This window comes from Littorina saxatilis, linkage group LG6, assembly GCF_037325665.1.
Source record: "Littorina saxatilis isolate snail1 linkage group LG6, US_GU_Lsax_2.0, whole genome shotgun sequence".
Lineage (NCBI taxonomy): Eukaryota > Metazoa > Mollusca > Gastropoda > Littorinimorpha > Littorinidae > Littorina > Littorina saxatilis.
In genome coordinates this window covers 13,719,027-13,740,780 of record NC_090250.1, presented here as the reverse complement: position 1 = coordinate 13,740,780, position 21,754 = coordinate 13,719,027, and the positions used below count along the sequence as shown (strand labels likewise).

At 40.8% G+C, this 21,754-nt stretch overlaps 1 protein-coding gene and 1 long non-coding RNA gene across 3 annotated transcripts; one reads left to right on the top strand and one right to left on the bottom strand.

Annotated features, from left to right (window-relative positions):
* Positions 1 to 249: 249 nt before the first annotated feature.
* On the top strand, positions 250 to 21,663 carry LOC138968564 (uncharacterized). Of its 2 annotated transcripts, none has more exons than XM_070341140.1 (4): positions 250 to 404; positions 17,377 to 17,434; positions 18,723 to 18,848; positions 21,314 to 21,663. In XM_070341140.1, the coding sequence occupies exons 1-4, from the start codon at positions 339 to 341 to the stop codon at positions 21,361 to 21,363; spliced, it is 300 nt and encodes a 99-aa protein (XP_070197241.1). In that variant the 5' UTR covers positions 250 to 338; the 3' UTR covers positions 21,364 to 21,663. The 2 variants fall into 2 exon arrangements, with proteins under 2 accessions (XP_070197241.1, XP_070197240.1); XM_070341139.1 differs by having other exon boundaries at positions 17,377 to 17,491.
* Positions 13,905 to 17,379, bottom strand: LOC138968565 (uncharacterized). Its single transcript, XR_011456227.1, has 2 exons — positions 17,056 to 17,379; positions 13,905 to 14,301 (listed from the first exon to the last, which is right to left on the bottom strand). It is a non-coding gene; the product is annotated as an uncharacterized lncRNA (long non-coding RNA).
* Positions 21,664 to 21,754: the final 91 nt, after the last annotated feature.

Below are 21,754 nucleotides of genomic sequence, written 5' to 3'. Positions count from 1 at the left end.
CGAAAGCTACAGCCAATCGTTATTATATCCCCTGAATTTCTCTATGAGATAATAAAGTATTCTTATTCTTATTCTTAGGTACAGTTTTATAACATTATTGGCACATGTAAACACTGATATGAATTAATTAATGAACGCTACGAATATGGCAGCCTTTCACCAACATACATTTTTTTTTGGCCTTACAGAATGATCGACGGAATCATTGTAAACGACACATCAGCAGATGGACTCCTGCTTAGCATAAAGAGGCGTACGTTCTAGTTATCCCCACCAGATCAAACCAACACTCACAGTCAGAGTCACGTGTGGAACGACTGACAAGGGACATTTAAAACATGGAAAACATTGTGCCCCAAGTCATGTTCTTGATGCTTGGACTCTTCAGCAAATACGCAGTAGGGGTAAGTCGTGAAATTATCAGCACATTTTTGGAATCACGGCACATTAATGGTGCAAACTTGGACATAAAAAAACTTGAACAGAAATGTACTTTGCCAAATGCAACACCGATTTCCCCCCTCGTGTTGTATAGTTACCCTCCATCCTCTCTCTCTCTCCTTTCATTCATTTACTTTTAGACTTTCAGTCAAACTGCACATTGCAAACTGCACAGAGCCAACCTAATGTTTAATTAAAGGCCTCACAGAGGACCGCCTCATGACCACAACTATGATGATAACCTTGCTTGCAACTTAAATGTATACTCCTTCTTGTAAGAACTGTTCGACTTACCGTCTCAGATCTGGCCAGGCCTTTACATGGGATAAGACCATCCCTTCACTATAACATACCTTTTACATGGGATAAGACTATCCCTTCACTATAACATACCTTTTACATGGGATAAGACCATCCCTTCACTATAACATACCAAAAACCAACCAGCCTGGGTGTTCTCTCTGTGAAGGCTTGGACATCTTTTGATGAATTTAATTCTTTTAAAGGCACAGTAAGCCTCCCGTAAACCATCACAGATACGGTCAGGCTTTTACACACAGTACAAACACCCTTTCATTTAAACACTCACCAATTGAGAACATCCTAGGTGCCCTCCGTAAAGAGCGAACAATTTTCAAAGAATTTATTTCTGCGTGGTTTATCTTACCCCTGAGCCATCGTGAACCCGTGTGATCCAGTTTCCCTTTTTCACAATGTAGTCGTCAGTTAGTCATTTGAATGCGACTCGATGTGAGCTTATCTGCAATAGCACGTTTTTATGCACGAAACAAACGGCTGTGGTTCACAAGAACTCTAGCGATGGCTTTTGACTGTTGAGAGGAACGGCGATATGCCGATAAACCGTCGTCTGCTACGACCCTTGCGTGACCCTGCTTCCGGGCTTTTCTTTTTTCAAACTTTCACAACTTCGAATTGTACTGATCTTGTCTTCATGAAAAAAGAATTCTTTTATGATTAAAGAATGTTTGTGTAACAAGCTGTCAATTTATCATTTAGATTTTAAAAGTTAGGTCTAGCGCAAAAACGCACCACAGTCCAAAAACATTCTGATAATCATCGATCCACGGCTATGGCCAGTTTACATCGATAGAATGAGACCCGAAGGGAAGTAACTCATTTTTGACCTGAGTTCAGGATGGGTCCAAAAAGTGTTCGAGACAATCTGCAAAATTAATTCTTTAAAAATTGCTCGCTCTTTACGTAGGGCACCTAGGATGTTCCCGTTTGGTGAGCGTTCAAATGGAAGGGTGTTTGAACTGTGTGTAAAAGCCTGACAGTATCTGTGATGGTTTACGGGAGGCTTACTGTCCGGGCGTGATTTCCGGTATCATTGAATATTCATAACAGCCGTCCAGCACCAAAACGAGGCGCCATTGTTGTAGAGGACCAAGTCCACAAAAATAAATTCTTTGAAAATTTCTCACGCTTGACAGAAAGCAGCCAGGATGTTCCCGTTCGGTGAGCGTTCAAATTGTACTGTATGTAGACGCTCGGGGAGCTCTGTGATGGTTTACGGGAGGCTTACTGTGCCTTTAACAGACTCGTTTGTGGCAATCTGTAAAATCATTTCATGAACAAAATTCTAATTCTGTTCAGCAAGCAGTCAGGGTTGTGATTTTTGGTATGTATCCAAACGAGTCTACGGCACTTTTATTGCAAAGTATCAGTATCAATCTTTTGCTATTTGGCTTACGGTACGTTTGCCCAGGGATAGGTCTATGGTTTGCCGTGTAGCCTACGCTTCAAACACCTCCTCACCTTCACAGCAGACAAATTAATTATTTTCAATGGAGAAGTCCTTTGTGACCAAGTATTGCAAAATTCAAAAATACTCTTGCACGCTTCCTTTTATTTTCAGTCAGCTGCTGCGCATCGATACCGTTTTGAATGCTATGATCTGGTAGAAAAACTGGTAGAGCACTGGGTAACGGAAAGAATCGAGGACCGACGAACACGGGTCAACTTTATGTGATTACTCAGAGATGACATGCAAAGACCTCAGTCATTCTGTCAGGTGGCTGATTACACCGGCCAAAGACCTCAGTCATTCTGTCAGGTGGCTGATTACACCAAAGACCTCAGTCATTCTGTCAGGTGGCTGATCTCACATAAACTGACACGAATACACGCCTGGGATGCGCGGCTCTTATTGTAGATGGCTTTCCACTGGGAGGAATGCGACCCGAATTTCCCAGCAATGAGATGATAGAGAAATGAAAATTAAAGAACGAAGAAGCTAGACATGAGCAGTAGCGCTCAACGTTCTGCACTGTCTTGTGAGTGGGCGTGAACAATGCACGAGGGCATAATTTACGCCTTATTGCAAGAGGTGTTGGCTGCTGTGCTGGCGAAAGAATTGCTAACATCCAGTCACTTACACAAGAATACTGTTCCGCGACAAGTTTTTGCTTTACCCGCTCGTTACTTCTCGGAAATACGCGAGAAAGTACTCGCGCATTTAAATGCGCGAGTACTTTGAAAGTGCTCGAGCAGTTCTGAAAGTGCGCGAGCAGTTTGAAACTGCTCGAGCATTTTCAAAAGTGCTCGCGCATTTCCTCGAGCAGTTTCGAAAGTGCGCGAGCATTTTCAGAAGTACTCGCGCATTTACTCGAGCAGTTTCGAAAGTGCTCGAGTAAATGCGCGAGTACTTGCTCGAGCATTTGACCCTCTTCGTGTTCCATAGTTTTCAGTGTAGCAATAGGGCCCGATATTTAGACGAGACAAGTATAATGCCGACGAGTCGAAGACGAGTCGCATTATACTTGTTCGAGTCTAAATATCGGACCCTATTGCTACGATGAAAACACAATAGCGTTTATATAGCTATTCTGACATTAAATTCTGTGTTAGAATCATGTTTTTGTCAGCGACAAGAACCAGAATGGTCCATGTCGTTGATGATTGCAGACGACGGTTCCCTTTCCGCATGAAGCCACGGAAATAACCGAACATTGAAAAACCCACGGACATGTATTACGGAGAAAACTCGAGATAACCGGATGTTTAGCATTACGTCAATATGTTAGGAATCATATGACGTCATGACGTATCATGCTTGCCTACGTAGATTGTATGTTCGAAAGTCTGACTTCTGTTGGGAATTCGCGTGGTGAAGACAGCGGTAAATCTGTAGATGATAAGAGAACAAGGATTGTCTCAGAAGAAACGACGAAATGTTTCAGACCGGTAACTTCATTTCAACAATGCACTATATAATGGACGTTCTATGCGACAGGAGAGTTTGCTGATTTTGTTTGATTGAAGAGATCGTCTGCTAGAATCCGAGATAGGTCGCCGCTTCAGATTGCAGCTTCTGGAAATTTGCAAGGTTTGTTGGTTTAAGCGTGTTTATTCAAATTCACATACACACGTTTCAAACAATAACAACATTGAGAACGTTAACAAGCAGATTGCTTATGGACACGTTCTTGAACTTATAATCAATACACATTCAGATAGCAAAACATGGCGAACAAGTGATAGCTTCAACACTTATCTTGATAATCTTTAATCATATTTTATACAAATAGGGTAAAGAGAGAGAGAGAGAGAGAGAGAGAGAGAGAGAGAGAGAGAGGGAGAGGGAGAGAGAGAGAGGGAGGGAGAGAATGCCTGGCTACATCAATTGCACAGTTAATATAATATCAGCCGAAGCGATTAGTTAACATAACATAGTCTTGTACAACAGAGAATATTTTCGTGTTCAAAGATATAGTTAAATCAGTATTTCCAAACAAGAGTGTTTTGCAGTCCAGAACGTGTGTTGGCAGACTATTGAATAAAATGGTTCTATGTTCTTTAAATTTTGGACAGTGTAATAAGAAATGTTCAGAATCTTCCGGGCATGCTCCACACGTACATTCTAAATTATCAGAGAGGTGTCGGTTAACTAAGTCTTGTTGCAAATCGCTCATGTTTAATCTCAACCTGCTGTGAAGTACCTGTCCCTGGCGGTTGCCTAGATAATAATACGGTGGAACAACAACATCTCCATCGGTCAAATACCTTTTAAATTCACCAACTGACTGCGTTTGTTGTATATTTTCTGGAAGATTATTCGTTGAAGGAAAAAATGAAGATTTATATAACTCACTTCTGCACAATGGAAACTTACGTTCAAGAGGGCGTCGTCTGTGGTAAGGATTTACATCGGAAACCAGGACCGGCAGTTTGGAATATAAATATTCTGGGGTTAAACGATTTACAATTTTATAATACAGCAAAAGTTTATGACGACGTCGCCTTTCTTTCAGGGGCACAAAACCCGATTCGTTATACAGTTTTTGGTGGCTTGTGCCACGTACTGCACCTACAATGATTCGGATTGCATCGAGATGCAATGTCTCCAACTCGTCTGCCAAACACTGTGTACAGTTATCCCAGATAACGTCCGCATAATCAAACAATGGTAACATAAAGGATTTATATATAACTTCAAGTGATTTTCTGTTTAAACGATGCTTGAATAAACCAAAACACGCAATTGACTTTCTACATTTAGCAATTAGACTTTTTATGTGGGAATCCCATTTACAATTACCTTGTAGAATGACGCCAAGGTGCTTGTGATTTTCAACATCAACTAAGTGTGCATCTTCGAAATACAATGGTGGAAGTAAAACATTTTGTTGCCTACAAATGTCCAACAATTCTGTCTTTTGACAATTAAAAGTGACTTTCCATTTAGAAGCCCATGTGCGAATTTTATCCAAATCAGAATTCAAAATCTCTGCTCGTACATCATCGTTATCTAAACTTAAGTACATACTCGTATCGTCTGCAAAGAGTTTCAACACTGATTCAAGACCAACACCAATATCGTTAATATAAATGAGAAATAAAAGAGGTCCTAAGACAGAACCCTGAGGGACACCAGCAGAAGGGGTAGCATAACTTGATTTGGTTCCTTTCAATACTACTGCTTGTCTGCGATCGCTCAAGTAATGTTCAAACCAAACAAGCAAGGGACCTCTTATACCTATCGCCTCAAGCTTGTGGAGCAGACCGCGATGCCAGACTTTATCAAAAGCTTTGGATACATCAAAAAATATTGCCTGTGACATAATGTTTTTATCAAGTGCAACACAAAAATCATCATATATACTCAATAGTTGATAAACAGTCGAATCACCAGCAATAAAACCAGATTGGCAGTGTGTAATCAAATCATAATTTTTCAAATAACCAAACACACGGATTTGTATACATTTTTCAAGCACCTTCCCAATACAACTCAGCAAAGAGATTGGACGGTAGTTGGAACAAGCACTCCTATCGCCTTTCTTAAAAATGGGCGTAATGTGAGCAGTTTTCCAGACAACTGGAAAAACACCCTCAGACAAGGATCTGTTAAAGAGAACTGTAAGCGGTGGAACGATAACAGGTAATCCATCTACAAGCAATTTATTATGTATTCCGTCAGGGCCCACGGCCTTGGATAAATTTAAATTCCTTAACACTTGGACAACTTCAGCTTCTGTTAATTCAAAAGTCGATAAAGATGTATTACACCAATTTGCCTCGGGCAGGGGATCGTCTGGATTTTCAACTTTAGACTGGCTTTCAAAATAATTATTAAACAAAATCGTTTTTTCACAAATGTTATCAATAATTTTTCCATTATCTTCTAGCGGTGGAATTTCGTTACATGCAACACCTTTTTTCTTCAAGAAGGAATTAACAAGTTGCCACCAATTTTTGCTTCCGAAGTTCTGTTTACAATTTATCCTCTCATCAAGTTCTAGAAAATAATCTCTTTTTCTTTTACGAATTTCATCTGTATACTGATTTCTAGTCAGGCGGAATAATGCCCACTGCTCAGGTGTATTTAAGCGCTTAGCAACTTGATGTATACAATTTTTTGCGTTTCGTAATTGTAAAATATGTTCAGTCATCCATGGGGCATCATCTTCACGTACTGTTATTATCTTAACAGGCATACATGTTTTTGCAACACGGAATAAATGTTCAGAAAACAAGGCAGCAGCTTCGTCAATGGACGCATTTAAAACTGTGTTCAAAAGATCAATTTTGTTCAATTCAAACAAAAATGTATCAACATCTAACTTGGCATAATTATATATAGTCCTTTTGAACTGACCTTTTTTTAGTCTCTGTGACGTTAATTTTACACATGGCACAGAATGGTCACTACAAATGGGGGGTAACACTACAACTTCACTGATTAAGTTTATACTCGTGGTCAGGATCAGATCGATGCATGAGGATTTAGTTTCTGTAATACGTGTGGGTTCAGTAACGAGCTGGTGCAGATTGTTTTTTTGTATTAAATTAAGAAAGTGGGGAGATGGATTATTAAAAAAATCTTCGTTAAAGTCTCCAAGAATTAGAAATTTATGTGGTGTTCTCATTACTTGCTTTACAGATTCGTCAACCAAGTGCCAATAATCAATCCGAGAGTCTGGTGGTCGGTAAAATGAACCAACCAGCACAGTTTCTTGCAATAATTTAGTTTCTACCCAGACTGCTTCAAGGCCTGGAATTAACAAATCAGGCCTTGGTTTGCAAATAAAATCGTTTTTCACATAAACAGCTACCCCTCCATATCCATCTGGCCTATCAAGACGCACTGGGGGATGAAATCCTTTGAGGCATAAACTGTCGTTTGATATCGAGTCACACAACCAAGTTTCTGACAAAGTCACAATATCGTGCTCTTTAACTTCACATTGTAAAATATCAATCTTGTTTCGCAAACTACGTACATTTATATGCAAAATAGAGGTATCTTTAACATGCTCTCTACCAGGCGGGCCTGGGTTTGGGTGGACATCTCCTGACAATAAAACCATCAGCAAAATGACAAAAACATGTGTCACAAAACTATGCACGAATATAATGTTCCAAAGCATATGCCCGTAACGCTTACTTCCAATTGGTTGACTAAAATAGGAAGGTTGCGATTTTGAGTCGGGTATGGGGTTTAAGGGTGTGGAGTTAAAACATTCAATATTTTTCTCGTAGTACACACACAAGAAATGTGCATGGAAAAAGATGAAGAGAGCTGTTCGAAAACCATTTTGTCCGTGAAAAACAAAAAACATATATACCAGGACGGTGTCAAGATCAAGAAAAAACAATTTTTGCGAGCACCTGGCCGATATTGCGTAAAAACAACCAACCCTGGATCTGAAATTAACGATGTCTAAAGGCATTCAAAATTTAGGTTACAACTTCTTTGAAGAAGAAGAACCAGGGCTGGGCATCAGTAGCTAGGCATGGGACAAGCATCAGTGAACGGGTCTCTCTCTCTAAAAGGGAATAACAAAGGGTTAAGGAGCGAAAAACAGGGGAAAGCTATAGCGAAAAGCAGGTAAACAAAGAGGTCATAAACGTTTTTATACAAAGTAGAAAAACAAAATGAATGAACATGACACAATTTTGACATGGTCCTGTCAAAATCGCTGACGCGGCTGTCAGAAAAAAGTTGACAAAATGAACGGAGATGAAATGGTCCTGAGTGTATACAACATGAAACAAATGACGAGGAAATGTTTTTAGTCATTTGAAGCAACAACAGGAACAACACTTACTAAGAAATAACGTTTCAAGCATCCAGCACACGGAGCAGTTTTACATGTAAGTCGATGTCGCGTAGTTTGGTCGTGACCCATCAATACACTTATACATCCACACAAGTACACCTACCGAAAACACACACACACACACACACACACACACACACACACACACACACACACACACACACACACACACACACACACACACACACACACACGTCTTCAAGGTAAGGCAGCAGAGTCGTGGAACAAAGATCAGAAAAATATTCAAGCATGCAAGTGTCAAAATAATGCTCGCACACAGCAAAACACTCGACGCATTACGCTGGTTTCATTTATAACACCCCCCCCCCCCCCACCACACACACACACACACAGACAAACAGACAGACAGACAGACACACATACACACACGCGGGAAGAAAATATATCAGGACGCCAGATAACAGATAACAGTGAAGTGCACAGCCTAGGGAGACATCGGCCAACATCACCATGTTCGACAATAATTAAACCAGTGTCAATTAAGCAATGCAACGGTTACAGGAAACATGAACTGAGGACAGGCTTCTCTGTCCGCGGGTCAACACTCGACAAAACACAGCGCTGGGCTTGGCTTTGCCCTGCACAGTCAATGTTCTATTATAGTGTTCGTTCGCAGCATTGTTTTTTCGTCTTGCGTTGGCACATGAACTTATTATTGTCTCATAAATCGTCACTGCGATGGTCAGACACTGTAATACACTGTAATACAGGCATACGTAGGTTTTCAGTTCATTACCATCACTATAGCTCGCCTTGGATTGCCATACAGTCACATAAGACGATTACTACATAAAGATCACCTAAATTGAGTTGTCTTAGAGAAGTAAACGAAATCCGTGTCTACGAGAGACTGTGCAATTGATCAGTTTTGGCGTTTTCTCAGCAATAGCAGGTTCATTCACAAACATACTCTGTACTACACATAAACACACACACACACACACACACACATACGCACACACACACACACACACACACACACACACACACACACACACACACACACACACACACACACACAGGCGGCGATGGGTACTTTTAGGTTATGACGTTCGGTGTTATCTCAGGTTGGAGTCAGTTTGCACAGGTATCCAAAACACACAGGTGTGGAGACAGAAAATATGTCAGTTGCAAAATACTTCCAGTTCACGCATGGTGGTGAGCTTGGTGACACTGCCTCTTTTCTTAACAAAGATCATGCCATCGCGAGTCCAGGGGTGCGTTGCATAGGCAGAGCGCCACAGAACGTTTGCGAATGTTTTCTATGCAACGCATAGTTTTGTTGTGGCGCTCGCGAGCGTTAGCAAGCGCTCGGTACTATAGCGTAACAATTGCGAACGCTCGCCGAGAATGGTCTAGGAAACGGGGGTTTGCGGGGAGCATTCTGGAGCATTCTGTAACGTACCTGAGAGGTGGCACGCCAAAAACTATTGCACTGTACTGAGCTTTCCGGTTGACTCTCTCTCTCTCTCTCTCTCTCTCTCTCTCTCTCTCTCTCTCTCTCTTTCTTCCTTTCTTTCTCTCCCTTTCTTTCTCTCTCTCTCACTCACACACACACACACACACACACACACACATACACACCCACACACTCGCGCGCGCGCAAACACACATACATACATGTGTGTATTTGCGTGTGTGTGCGTGTGTGTGTGTGTGTGCATGTGTGTGTGTGTGTTTTATGTGTGTGGTGTGTGTGTGAGTGTGTGTGTGTGAGTGTGTGTGTATAAGGTTGTGCGCGTGTGTATGTGTGTGTGTGTGTGCTTCTGGATGTGTCAGTGTGTGTGTATGTGTCTGGGTGTATGTAAGTGCATGTTGTGTGTGTGTGCGCGCGCGCGTGTGTGTTTGTCCGTGTGTGCGTTGGTATGTATGTGTGTGTGTGTGTTGAGGGTGGTGTGTGTGTGTATGTGTTTGTGGTTGGGCATGTGTGTGTGTGTGTGTATATATATGTGTGTGCATACATGTGTGTGTGTGTTGTCTGTGTGTATTTGTATGCGCGCGCACGCGCGTGTGATTGTGCGAGTATGTATGTGTGTGTGTGTGCGTGTGTGTAGTAAGTGTGTGTGTTCGTGTGCGTGTATGTGTGCGTGTGTGTTTGTGTGTGTGTGTGTGCGTGTGTGTTGTGTGTGTATGTGTGTGGGTGCGCGTTAGTGTATGTGTGAGTGTCTGTGTGTTTGTGCTTGTTTATGTGTGTTTGTGTATACGTGTGTGTATGTGTGTGTGTGTGTGTGTGTGTGTGTGTGTGTGTGTGTATGTGCGTGTATGCTAATGTGTGTGAGTGAGGGCGTGCGTGTGCATGTGTGGGTGTGTATACATGTGTGTGTGTGTGTATGTGTGTTTGTGTGTGTGCACGTGTGCATAGTGCTTTTAGTTATGCGCTATAGAAATCTCCTTAATAAATAAATGCATGTGTGTGTGTGCGTGTGTGTGTGCGTGTGTGTGTGTGTGCGTGTGTGTGTGTGTGTGTGTGTGTGTGTGTGTGTGTGTGCGTTAGTGTGTATATGAGTGTCTGTTTAGGGTGGTGTGTGTGTGTGTGTGTGAAAGTATTATGTTCGTGTGTGGATGTGTGTGTGTGTCGGGGGGGGGGGGTGTTTGAGGTTGTGTGTGTGTGTGTTCCTGGGTGAATATATGTGCATGTGGATGTGAGGGTGTGTGTGTGTGTGTTGCTTGTTTCACGAGATCGAACTTATGATTGAAAAGGCTGCCGACCCTAAACATTCAGAGAGAGAAGAATGCGTCCAGAAAGTGACCCTTGTGGCTTATTGTGATAAGGCATGAGAGAATAAGGAATAAGAGAGAAAGAACTCTCTCTGTCTCTTGTCTCTCTTGGCTCGCTCTCTCTCTGTGTCTCTGTCTCTGTCTGCTCTGTCTCTGTCTGTCTGTCTGTCTGTCTCTCTGTCTCTCTCTGCCCTCTGTCTCTCTCTCTCTCTCTCTTGTCTCTCTCTGTCTGTCTCTGTCTCTCTCTGCTCTGTCTGTCTGTCTCTCTCTGTCTGTCTCTGTCTCTCTCTGCTCTGTCTCTGTCTCTTGTCTCGCTCGGCTCTCTCTCTCTCCCTCTCTCTCTCTTTCTCTCTCTCTTTCCCCTCCCGCCACCACCTTCCTATTTCCGTGTAATGAATTGTGTGGGTGTATTATTTTGTTTGTGTGTGTTTTGGTAGTAAAATACGCTACTGCATGTGTCATTTTGTATTTGCTGCAAGATCGCGTTGTCTGCTTTTTTCACGAGATCGGACAGAGTCAAGTTTTAAAAGGCTGACGTCCACAAAAAGTCAGAGCGAGAAGAATGTGTGCAGATAGTGACACTTGCGTGTTATTGTGATGAGGCATAAAGAGGAAAAGAACTCTCTCTCTCTCTCTCTCTCTCTGCCCCCCCCCCCCCCCCACCTTCATATCTGCGTGCAATGAAGTGTCTGGGTGTATTTGCGTGTGCGTATGGCAATGGCTGTGTGTGTGTGTGTGTGTGTGTGTGTGTGTGCTTGTTTGTGTTTATGTGTGTATCACTGTTGGTTTATGTTAATGTGTGTGAGTGAGTGAGTGCGCGCGTGTGTATGTGTGTATGTAAACATATATGTGTGTGTGTTTGTGTGTGTGTATGTGTGTGTCTGCATGTGTGTGTGTGTGTTGAGTGTTTTAGTGTGTGTGTGTGTATACGCGCGCGTGTGTGCGGAAGGGCGAGGGGGGCGAGAGAGAGACAGATAGAGAGATCGAGAAAGAGAAAGAAAGGGAGGAAGAGACAGACGAACAGAGAGAGAAAGAGAGAGAGAGACAGAGAGAGAGAGAAAGAGAGAGAGAGAGAAAGAGAGAGAGAGAGAAAGAGAGAGAGAGAGAGAAAGAGAGACAGGTAGAGAGATCGTGAAAGAAAAAGAAAGGGAGGGAGAGACAGACAGACGAACAGAGAGAGAAAGAGAGAGAGAGAGAGAGAGAGAGAGAGAGAGAGAGAGAGAGAGAGAGCCCGCGCACACGGGCTTTTTACTCCTAACCCGACCTTTACCTTTATTGAATGAAATGAAGACCACAATGCTTTTCCACGGACTCGACAAGAAATCTAACTGTCAAATCTGACCACCAAAAAAAAGAAAAGGAAAGGCCCTGCTTCTCCACGTGGGGTACGAAACTCAAACACACACACAGATATCCTGAAGGCCACTGCATACCGTCACCCCTAAAATGTACTCATGGACTGAGCTGTAAGCGATTGGACTCGTCTACTTTTGTCAGTGCGGGTAGGGAGGGCTGTTCCAAGTACAAAGCGACTGTTCGGATGATCGCCCCCAATATACATGCATTGACTCGGCTGTCAGCGAAGAGATGGGTCCATTTACTTGAAAATAGGTAGAGAGGATAGAATTGAGTTCGCCGCGAACAGTTCGCCGCGAACATAGCGTTTCCTACAACATGAAAACTGTTTGTCTCTTCGCGAACAGATCGAAACGCTCTATGCAACGCACCTCAGGTGTCTTCAAGTCTGCCCTCTCGCTTGAGCTTCCTGGCCCTACCGGCGATACCAGCCCTTGTCTTCGTCAGGTCCTCATTGACGAATATGTTGGGGTGTCGCTGGGGTCCCGCTGAGTCTCCTCTCTTTAGGGCCGGCCATTCCAGGTTCGTGAACAGTTTGGTGACATCGGCATTCTTCAGGTTTTTCCTCGATCGCATGAGTTGCTCTTTTTTCCGGTGAGTTGCCATCTTCACGATAATGGATCGTGTGTATTGTTCGCCACCGGTTGGCTTGCGGCCTACCCTGTGAGACCTATCTATATCGCCGTCGCAGAGATCCACACCAACAGCCTTTGCGAGTTGCTTTACTATTTCGTCAGTGTTTTCTCCAATGTTTTCTGGCACCGGCCCAATTCTCAAGCTGTTCCGTCTTGTGTACTGCTCAAAGCCGTCGAGCTGCTCTTTCAGGTCTTCGATCTGCTGATCTTTGGCCTCGATCGCCTTCTTCAGGCCAGAGATCTCGAGGCGGAGCTCCTGCGTGACGCGGCTCGCGACGGCTTTGGCAAGTACTTCGATTAAGTGTGGGTCACTTAGGGCCTGCTTCAGATCTTCTATGGACGAGGACGAGGTAGGCATGGTGTCAATGATTGTTTTACTCATGAAACCTGGATCGTTAGCCGAGATAATGGTTTCTTCAGGGTCTTCGAGGAAGCTCCCATCCGTCCGCTGGTTCTTGGACTCGTCTTCCTGGGTTAGAGGCGACGATGCAGGCCTTTTGGCGTCTCTCCCAGTGGAGGTAGACATGGACACGACAAGGAGCCGAGGTCTCGGTCACAAAAACGAGAGTGCAGGTCAACACTGCGTATTTGTAAACAAAAACGTTTCAAGTAGGTCACACGTGGGCCGTTTAGACAGACACAGACGTACACCGGTTCAATTCCACGGGAAAACCACGGGGAACACACACAACAGGGGTGACGTCTGACTAGGTCAAGTTCAAGTTCAAGATCAAGGCTTTGTTGCCTGTTAAAGAACTGGATTTTACACGTAATGTATGTCATGTACAGCAAGCAACAACAAAAACACACACAAAGCAAATGGCATCGTCTGTCGACTAGTCACAGAGTGACAGAAACAAACCTGGCGAGGTATGCGTGTACTTTATAAAATACACGTGGAAGAAACCGGAACCATGCGTCTTTGTTATTGCCGATATCGTTTGGATATCGGCAAAAATGGCCAACTTTCGTAGCGTTATGCTTTGATGATCGGAAAAGGGATGTGTGAGACCATCCAATCACAGCCCCCGAATTCCCCCACGTGTCCATCAGAATAGCTAGCCTATATAATTATTACCTTACTGGGAGAATGCAAGTTTCCAGTACAAAGGACTTAACATTTCTTACATACTGCTTGACTAAAATCTTTACAAACATTGACTATATTCTATACAAGAAACACTTAACAAGGGTAAAAGGAGAAACAGAATCCGTTAGTCGCCTCTTACGACATGCTGGGGAGCATCGGGTAAATTCTTTCTCGTCCCAACCAATATGGGACTCCCCCAAACCCGCGGGGGGCTTTGAAACGTCAGCAGTCTTATCTGTTTTTGGATAGCAGATACAATGCCAATGGGATTCGAGACGAGGGTGATAGCATGTGTGCGTATACATGTATGCGTGTGTAATCTACTAGACAGATCTTACACAGACACTTTACATGTGAATTCTTTGAGATCATATCCTCACATTTTTTCTTATTTGTTTGATAACTGTCCTTGGTGACATCATATCCGGCTTTTAAGAACTTTGAGGGTGACAACCTTATTTGTTTCCAGTCGCTAAAAAACAGGGTTTGGCCGCAATAGATTATATCCTTGCTGTTCCATAAACACGTATCTCTTAATAACATGTCTCCACCTACTGCTCTCTGAATCATGTCCTTATTTTTCAACCAACAAATTAAAACTTGTTTCCAAAATACATTTTTAATTAATCCCAATCCTTTAAATTGTTTTACCGTGGTGTTAGATTGGAAGCAACACAACCTTTCACCAAGCTTCGAGAACATATGTATCGGTATTTGTTTCCAACTTTCCTGCTTTTCGTTCAATAAATTTGCCGCCCAGGACAACAAACAAGAGGACTGCATATCAATGACATCAATCATTTTTAAACCCCCATCAGGAAACTCTTGACACATCACTTTTCTTTTAACTTTCTCAAATGCCTTAGTGTTTGAAAATCGTTTTTTCCAAATAAATCTGTAAAACATAGTATTTATCTCAGTCAATACCTTTTCGGGTATTACCAGTGCTTGCAACGGATAAATAATCTGCGATAACAAAAGAGATTTCACAATGCATATTTTCCCCATGATACTACAATTTCGTTTAAACCATTTTACAATGTTGCGTCGTATATTTTCAATACGGCTTGTCCAGTTTTCTTCAATCTCAGAGACCGATGAGGAGCTACTGAAATAAATTCCCAAAATCTTCACTTTTGTAGTCCACCTTAACCCGCACTCATTTTCATTACCATATTTATTACTGCCCAAGGCCATGATTTCAGTTTTTTGTCTATTCATTGCCAAACCAGAGAATTTGGAAAAATAGGTAACAAGGGTTAATGCGTTTTTTAACTCATCCATATCGTTCAGAAATAGGGTCACATCATCAGCATATAATAATATCTTAAAGAACATATCATAATTATCATTAGTTTCTTTTGGCAGAGGCAGACCCTTAATTGAACCATCATTTCGAATTTTCAAGGCCAACAATTCTAATGCAAGGATGAAGGCCATCGGTGAAAAAGAACAGCCCTGTCTGATACCTGCGTTTAATTCAATACATTCCGATAACCAGCCCATAAAATTGATACAACTTTCCGATTTATACAATAGAATCTCTACCCATCTTACAAAGACGGCACCAAAATTAAATCGTTTAAATGCATACACAATATACTCTTTGGAAATCGTGTCAAATGCAGCTTTATAGTCCAGTGCTACAAGGAACCCAGGTTTATTATATTCGTTTACATACGATACTAAATCGTCTATTTGCCGGATCGCTGAACTAATGGTTCGACCCTTCAAAAAACCATACTGATCTTCACCAATAATATCTAAAATAACTTTAGATAGGCGAACTGAAAGAGTCTTCGCCAATATTTTATAATCAGTGTTTAATAGTGAAATCGGTCGCCAATTATTAAGGTCGTCCCTTGGTAGTTGTTTACCCTTATGAATTAATATCATTATTGCCCGTTTTTGTGTGACGGTTAATTCTCCCTTTAAAAAAGATGCATGAAAGGAATTCAATACCATGTGTTTTATTTTACACCAGAAGAACTTCATAAAGGAGGTTGTAATACCATCACATCCAGGGGAGGAACCGTTTTTCATATTTTTTAAGGAAGTCGACAATTCTGTTAAAGTGATCGGACTATCAATTCCAGTCTTCTGCTGTTCTGTTAATTGAGGAACTTCAACACCATCCAAAAACTGTTCAACCAAATTTTCATCAAACTCAATATTTTTTTCGTATCTCCTTCTAAAAAACTGGACTTGTTCAGTCAAAATATCATCCTGATTTGTTATCACCTGACCATCTGCTTTAGCAAGACGATCCATAATTTTCGCGTTTGTCGAGTAAAGGATGTATATGTTGGTAATGAGATTGTGCCCTTTAATATTATGCAGCAGAAGGTTGGATGTAAGCCCACAAGATTCTTTGAATATAGGGTGATTTGTACAGCAGTTAAAGCAGCAACACTACGCTCTGCAAATGGAAATGTATGTGGATTCAACGATTTAAAGAACCTGAGTAAGCCTTGTCAATTTCGCAAATTAATTATAAAGGAAAAATATGTGGAGCCGGTTGTAGTTAAATTTTGGGAACATAAATTTGATTTCAGGCCGGGAAAAGAGCAATGGTTAAATGGTAAACAAAGTAACCACTGAAACAAGATTGCGAATGTTGCATTGGAAAATATTGCACAATATTTACCCCACAAATATTTTATTGTATAAAATAGGCATTTCCGTGAGTAATTGCTGTACTCACTGTGAGAACGAAATTGATTATATTGAACATTTTTTTTACTTTTGCCCGAAAATTATGTCCATTTGGAAATGCGTTGAGGATAAAGTGAATTGTAAATATAATATGATTATTAAAATTACCGTAAAGGAAGTTTTTTTGGGCGTATTTGAAAATTCACAAAGTTCCAAGGCACTAATAAGTTATGTGAATTATTTGATTGTGATAGCCAAAATGTGTGTTGGTATTTATAGATATGGCTCCCCTCTGGATATTGTATGCATTCTTGAGAGGGAATTGTTATATAGAAAAGTTGCTTAAAATACATTTAGATATAGTAATGTTAATGTTATAGTAAAAACATTACTTAAAAAAAAAAAAAAAATCAATGAAGAAGGATGCTCCCCGCCAACAACAACAACAACAAAAAAAACTTTAAAAAAAAAACATAAAAAAAAGGCAAAAAAGAAAGGGTTGAAGCAGCCTGCATGCAACTGAGATTTAAAAAAAGAAAGAAAAAAAAACAACCTTATTTGTTTCAATCAAATTCTTTTAAATTTTGGTCAAACAATGGCATTGTATTGTTTAACACTTCCTGAAACCAAAACTACATGAATATATATTTACTCTGAAAATGTGCCAAAATATATTAATTAAATCGGTGTTCACGTGCATCGCGGGGACCAGCGCGTCCGTTCTAGGTCTTCGAGTTTTGGCTAGCCAAGCCATGACGATAATCTCGGTGATGACTGATCCCGGGTTTTCACGGTTCATTGTTTAAGTTTCAGGTTGACGGATTGACTTAATGTTCTGATTTCACTTCACATGACTTGTTTTTTTCTTCCTCAGGCTTACTGCGAACTCTCCGTGGACTGTGGCAACCCGGAAGGACGATCACTATGCATCAGTAAATATTGCCATCATGACGTTACTTGCAATAAAGACAACGACTGCTTCTTTTATGGTACTTCGTTATGTATTGTTACAGTAAAAGAAAACAAAAAACCTCATTTTTGAAACGAGGGTGGTGGTGTACGTGTGTGGGGGTGTAGAGCCATTCAGAGTGAATCACTGAATCACTGAACCGATCTTCATGAGAGGTCCTGCAAATAATATCCCAAAATGTCTTTGATGACGTCATATTCGACTTTTTGTGAAGTTAAAGCGGCACTGTCACACCCTCATTTTTTTAAATTTTATTAAATTGATTCAACTTTGTGGTCAAGCAATCTTCAAAGAACACCTCCGAGACAACCTGTCTGGCCTGTCTGAAAACACCTCCGCATGAGGGGTTTTGCTGCCAGCGCAGTGAAGATAAAGAGAGAACATTTTCTCTGCCCGCGCGGCAGCAAGCAGGATGTCTCTGAACTGAGATGCCAAGACTATGGGATTGTATTTCAGCTCAGAAGCTTTAAAGAGTTTGGTCATCAAAAATTTTAATAAAAATAAAAAATTTCGTAATCAATCCAAAAATGATTTCATCTTAATCTTTATCATTCCCTGATTCCAAAATACATATATAGATATGTTATGTTTGGCTTGAAAAAAAAAGCTCACACAGTTAAAAATAATACATGGGTGAAACTGATCAGAATTGAAAATAAGGAAAATGAGGCCGGGGTCCAGGGGCCACCCAGGCCCTGGTGGGGTGCAGGGGCAACGCCCTGCTAGGGGGCCCAGGGTTCGCCCCCCGGAAGAAAACAAAAAATCAGGCTTTTAAGGGTAAAAGTAGGCCTATCCTGGTATCTCAAACACACAAATTTGCACATTAAATAATGGTAACAAATGCCAAGCTGTAGTCCGAAAATTCGCGCACCCAGTGAAACAAAGACTCAGCGATGTCCGGTCACTGTGTTAGGGGAAATATAGATCGAATCGCCGGCAAAAAAACACAAAAATAACAAAATAATTTTTAAAATTTTTTTTTTTTAAAGATTTTCAAAATAAGGAATTCCTTATTTGACCAATTTCATTTGGCGGATTCCGCCCAGAGGCGGAAAAGTTTCACCCATGATAATATAGAAAAGTGCACTTTCCTGTGAAGCGCGATACGCTACTGGCTTGTCGCTTCAAGCGATCAGCCACTAGTATTCGGGAAAGCTATAGTATATTGTCGTGGCAAAACACCCTTTACAGTATCTGCACTGTTGTGTTTGTCACAAAGTTCTTTCACGTCCATTTTCTTCTACCGACAGGAGCATCCGACGTGCTTTCAAAGATGTACCTGCCACTGTGCTTCGTGAACCCTAAAGTTTTGCGTCCAGAGGGATACGGCATCTGCATGATCAAGGAGCTCGTGACATCGTACAACCTCTACAACGGTTTGTGTCTCAACTTCCATCAGCTTACTGAGAGCAATTTCTTATCACAGTACATGTATTCTTCTTCTTCAAAACAGATTAAAACAAGTCGCGTAAGGCGAAATTACTACATTTAGTCAAGCTGTGGAACTCACAGAATGAAACTGAACGCACTCCATTTTTTCACAATGACCGTAGTCCGCCGCTTGTGCAATACGGAGTGAAACTGACGAGCCTGTTCAGCGCGGTAGTTGTTTCGCTGTGCTGCATAGCACGCTTTTCTGTACCTTTCTTCGTTTTAACTTTCTGAGCGTGTTTTTAATCCAAACATATCATATCTATATGTTTTTGGAATCAGGAACCGACAAGGAATAAGATGAAATTGTTTTTAAATCGATTTTGGAAATTTAATTTTGATCATAATTTTTATATTTTTAATTTTCAAAGTTTTTTTTTAATCCAAATATAACATATTTATATGTTTTTGGAATCAGGAAATGATGTAGAATAAGTTGAACGTAAATTTGGATCGTTTTATATAAAAAAAAAATTATTACAATTTTCAGATTTTTAATGACCAAAGTCATCAATTAATTTTTAAGCCACCAAGCTGAAATGCAATACCGAAGTCCGGCCTTCGTCGAAGATTGCTTTACAAAAGTTTCAATCAATTTGATTGAAAAATGAGGGTGTGACAGTGCCACCTCAATTTTTACAAAAAGCCGGATGTGACGTCATCAAAAGTATTTATCGAAAAAATAAAAATAATGTCCGGGGATATCATTCCCAGGAACTCTCATGTCAAATTTCATAAAGATCGGTCCAGTAGTTTGGTCTGAATCGCTCTACACACACACGCGCACAGACAGACAGACAGACACACATACATACACCACAACCCTCGTCTCGATTCCCCCTCTATGTTAAAAACTTGACTAAATGTAAAAACACGTCGCGTAAGGCGAAATAACAACATTAAAGCCATATGTACTCGATGACTATACACGCTAATTGCTTTACCAACAGCTGGAGACAGACTAAATTAAGTTCCCTGCAAAATATTGTGGTCTAGGACCCCTTAAATGTTGAGATATTTGAATTTTCATTTTGATCTGGATCATCCTATTTATAGATTTGGCAACACATGTAACGTTGATGCAAGGGAGAGAACACCGCGGCTTTGTTGACATCCTCACTTTTTCAGAGGCTAGAAGAAGCTGTAATGCATGTATTATGGTCCGCGCATGGTGACGTATCGTCATTATATGGTCTTATGGTGCGTTTGACATCGATTGTGGGCAAACTACACTTTGTAAACACGGGAGTGCGTTAGTATGCCTTTAAGTTCATGTTTCGAACTCACAGAATGAAACTGAACGCACTGCATTTCTTTTACCAAGACAATACAGCTTCGTCAACCCCCGCGGCAAGAAAATCGCTCACTTTTTACTTGCAAATTGACGAGCCAGTATAGCACAGTAGGGTATTGCGCTAAGCAGGAAAGTGCGCTTTTCTGTATTCTTTTTAATTTTCTGAGCTTGTTTTTAATACAAACATATTATAATATATATATCTATATGTTTTTGAATCAGGAAATCATAAAGATTAAGATGAAATCATTTTTGGATCGACTTCTTAAATTTTAATCATAGTACTAATTAACCTACTTTCGTTAACTGTGATCACATTTTAAGAGTAAACATGACATATGTATATATTTTTAGATTCAGAATTCAATGCAATCATTTTTAAATCTGTTTGCAAAAATTCGATTTTTTTTTTTCACAACTTTAATGAGCAAACTCATTAATTAGTTTTTAAGCCTCCAAGCTGAAATGCAATACCAAAGTCCCGGCTTCGTCAAAGATTACTTGACCAAAAATGTCAACCAATTTCGTTGAAAAATGAGAGCATCAGAAAAGGCGGATATGACGTCATCAAAGATGTTTATCAACAAAATTCAAAATCATACTCAGGAACTCTCATATAAAGTTTCAGTAAGATAGGTCCAGTAGTTTTCTCTGAATAACTCTACACACACACACACACACACACATACACCGCTCCCTTTGTCTCGATTCCCCCTCGTGACTAAATGTAAAATGAGAAGAAAAAAACCCCACAAAAAGCAACACCAACAACTTTCAAGTTCAAAGCTGCGCACAAAGTAGCGGAAGGGTCTTGCATATGGATCACTGTTTATTCAAGCGAATGTGATGAAGTTTCATTTTGTGCTTGGAGTTTACATCGGAAGGAATATTTTACATAATAATGTTCACTGGCAAGAAAGTGTTACCGAGTGGTTCTGGTTAACACAGTGTCAAGTGCATTTTAACACACACCACCACCACCACCAACAACAAACTAACCAAACAACCATCCAAACAGAGAGAAAATATCCACAATTTCCTGTGAAACATGTTCTTCAGCCATGGATATTTGGTTTTTTGTTTGTTTAAACTGATTGCACATGTTTTTATTTTCAGATGGATTGATACGCCTGCCAGGTGGTGACACAGCAGGCGCCATACAATGACACGGTGATCTGAAGCTTATACATGTACTGTAATACAGCCTGTGAAAGCGAATGCAGAAATTATCCTGTTCTCTTTTCAATCTATTGCTATCGCAGTTTAAAAACAAAATCTGCTACAGTTCAAGAGACTAACAAAAACTAAAATAAAACGGTGAAAATTTGATTTGTTTGTGGGCTATTTCACAAAATTGCCTTGAGGAAGTGACGTCACATACTGGAAGAAGAGTAAACTTTGAGATCATATGAATGCCTTGTTACACTGTACTTGCTTATTCGGAATAAAGAAACCAATAAACTTGATTTCAAATGTGTCATATGTGACTTTTTTCTGGACAAGTCTGAAGGTTTTGATAAGAGTGCCTTGATACGGCTCAATACTAACGTCATTCTG

Excerpts from the sequence above, each read along its gene's own strand:
- LOC138968564 (XM_070341139.1), top strand. The coding sequence starts at position 339 with ATGGAAAACATTGTGCCCCAAGTCATGTTCTTGATGCTTGGACTCTTC. Across the intron at positions 405-17,376 it reads TCAGCAAATACGCAGTAGGG|GCTTACTGCGAACTCTCCGT; the intron begins GTAAGTCGTGAA and ends TTTCTTCCTCAG. Across the intron at positions 17,492-18,722 it reads CAACGACTGCTTCTTTTATG|GAGCATCCGACGTGCTTTCA; the intron begins GTACTTCGTTAT and ends TTCTACCGACAG.